The sequence below is a fragment of the Volvox carteri genome, assembly GCF_000143455.1.
Source record: "Volvox carteri f. nagariensis unplaced genomic scaffold VOLCAscaffold_19, whole genome shotgun sequence".
Taxonomy (NCBI): domain Eukaryota; kingdom Viridiplantae; phylum Chlorophyta; class Chlorophyceae; order Chlamydomonadales; family Volvocaceae; genus Volvox; species Volvox carteri.
Window position 1 is genome coordinate 1,678,724 of NW_003307562.1, and position 1,648 is coordinate 1,680,371.

Consider the following 1,648-nt stretch of genomic DNA (forward strand, 5'->3'; position numbering starts at 1 on the left):
CGGCGGGCTGGGAGGTGCAGGGCTGGGTGGCCTAGGGCTGGGAGGTGCAGGGCTGGGTGGCCTAGGGCTGGGTGACGATGTGCTTGGCGGCAGAGGGCTGGGAGGCAGCGGGCTTGGCGGAATAGGGCTTGGCGGTGTCGGTGGGCTCAGGGTAGGTGGCTGACTGGGAGGGGGCGGACGAGGCGGAGGTAGTTTGCTGGGCATGGAACTCGCGGGGACCGATGGGATGGCCAGGACAGCTGGCGGGCTGGTGCCGAGCGGGCTGGGAGGAGCTGGGCTGGGTGGTGGTGAGGGTGGTTTGGGTGGAGAAGGTCGTGGGGCCGGCGAGGGAGGAGGAAGCGGGGGAGGACTTGCGGTGGGAGGCGACGGTCTAGGAGATGGTGGCGCGGGTCGAGGTCTTGGCGGAGGACTGAACGGCGGCGGCCGCGGCGCCGGAGGAGGTGGTTGTGGCGGCGGGGGTGACGACGGCGGCGGTGGTAACAGCGGAAGTGCCGGCGGCGGCGGGGGAGGCGGCGGGGGCGGCGGTGATGGTGGCGGCGGCTGGAGCATGGCTTCAAATGGCGGAGACGGTGGCGGCGGCCGTGGACGCTTGGGACGCGGCGGCGGCAGGGGGGAAGGCTGTGGCGGCGATGGCGGCGGCTGTAGCTTTGGCTTTGGTGGCAGAAGCTTTGGAGGCGGAGGCGGAGGCGTCAGGATGCCGTCATCAGGTGGCGGGTCGGTGTACGATGGGTAATCGCCGTTTGGCGGAGGCGCGTCACCAGCTTCCCATGGGGGTGGCGGTGGTGGCCGGGGCGGCCGGGGCGACGGCGGCCGCGGCGGTGACGGCGGCAGCGGTGGCGACTGCAACTGCAACTGCAGCTGCGGCTGCGACTGCGACTGCAACGGTGACAGAGGCTGCAGCGTCGTTGAAACACATGTGATGGCGCCGCAGCTCCCGTTTGTGACGAGCGTCCTCCCTAGAATGGAGCAGCCTGCGGGTTGGTGTCGTATAGCATCAAGGTTTTTTTTGTTTTTTTTCCAAAGCGAATTTCACCCAACATATAATTTTCCGTACAGAGGACGTTCCTGCTGTGAATTATCTCGCCGCCTTGACAATCTCACATCAGATTATCGAAATTCCAAAAAAGATACTTTTATCTACGCCTCGTAAACTTTAGGTCGTGGATTGGTTACTCTTGCGAATCAGTGCTGCCTGACAAGCTCCCCTGCAGTTTTCAAAGGCTCCCTCCTCTCCCTCCTCCCCCTCCTCCCCCTCCTCCTCCACCACTACCACCTCCCCCTCCAGCGGTCTCACTTCAACCGTTGTCCCCCACCAGCCCCCAGGAAGACTCCCCCCCACCTGGCTCCCCCGCGGATACCCTCTTCCCTGTGTCCGCTGCAGGTCAACGTCCTCCCCCTCCACCTCCCCGTCCCTGTCGCTGTAAATCCCAACCATGGAATCCCGACAACAACAACAACAACAACAACTTGTGAAGTCTGAATCCATTCACTGTATGGGCCGCCCCGTCTTCTTCTTCTTCTTCCTCTTCTTCTTCCTGTTCTTCTTCTTCTTCTTCTTCTTCTTCTTTTTCTTCGGGAATTATGGTTTCAGAGGTTTAGGGTTTTGCTGGAATGGTCATGCCTCCGTACATTGCCCCTCTACCCAACT

General features: G+C 62.8%; 1 protein-coding gene across 1 annotated transcript in view; it reads right to left on the reverse strand.

The window, feature by feature from the left end:
- VOLCADRAFT_91110 (uncharacterized protein) overlaps positions 1–1,435 on the reverse strand; it is a gene marked incomplete at both ends in the record, with an annotated part of 3,249 nt that extends 1,814 nt beyond the window's left edge. Inside the window, 2 exons of the mRNA XM_002950634.1 lie at positions 165–277; positions 1,340–1,435. Of these exons, the coding sequence (XP_002950680.1) occupies positions 165–277; positions 1,340–1,435 (209 nt within the window). The remainder of the gene's footprint in view (positions 1–164; positions 278–1,339) is intronic.
- Between the last annotated feature and the right edge of the window lie 213 nt (positions 1,436–1,648).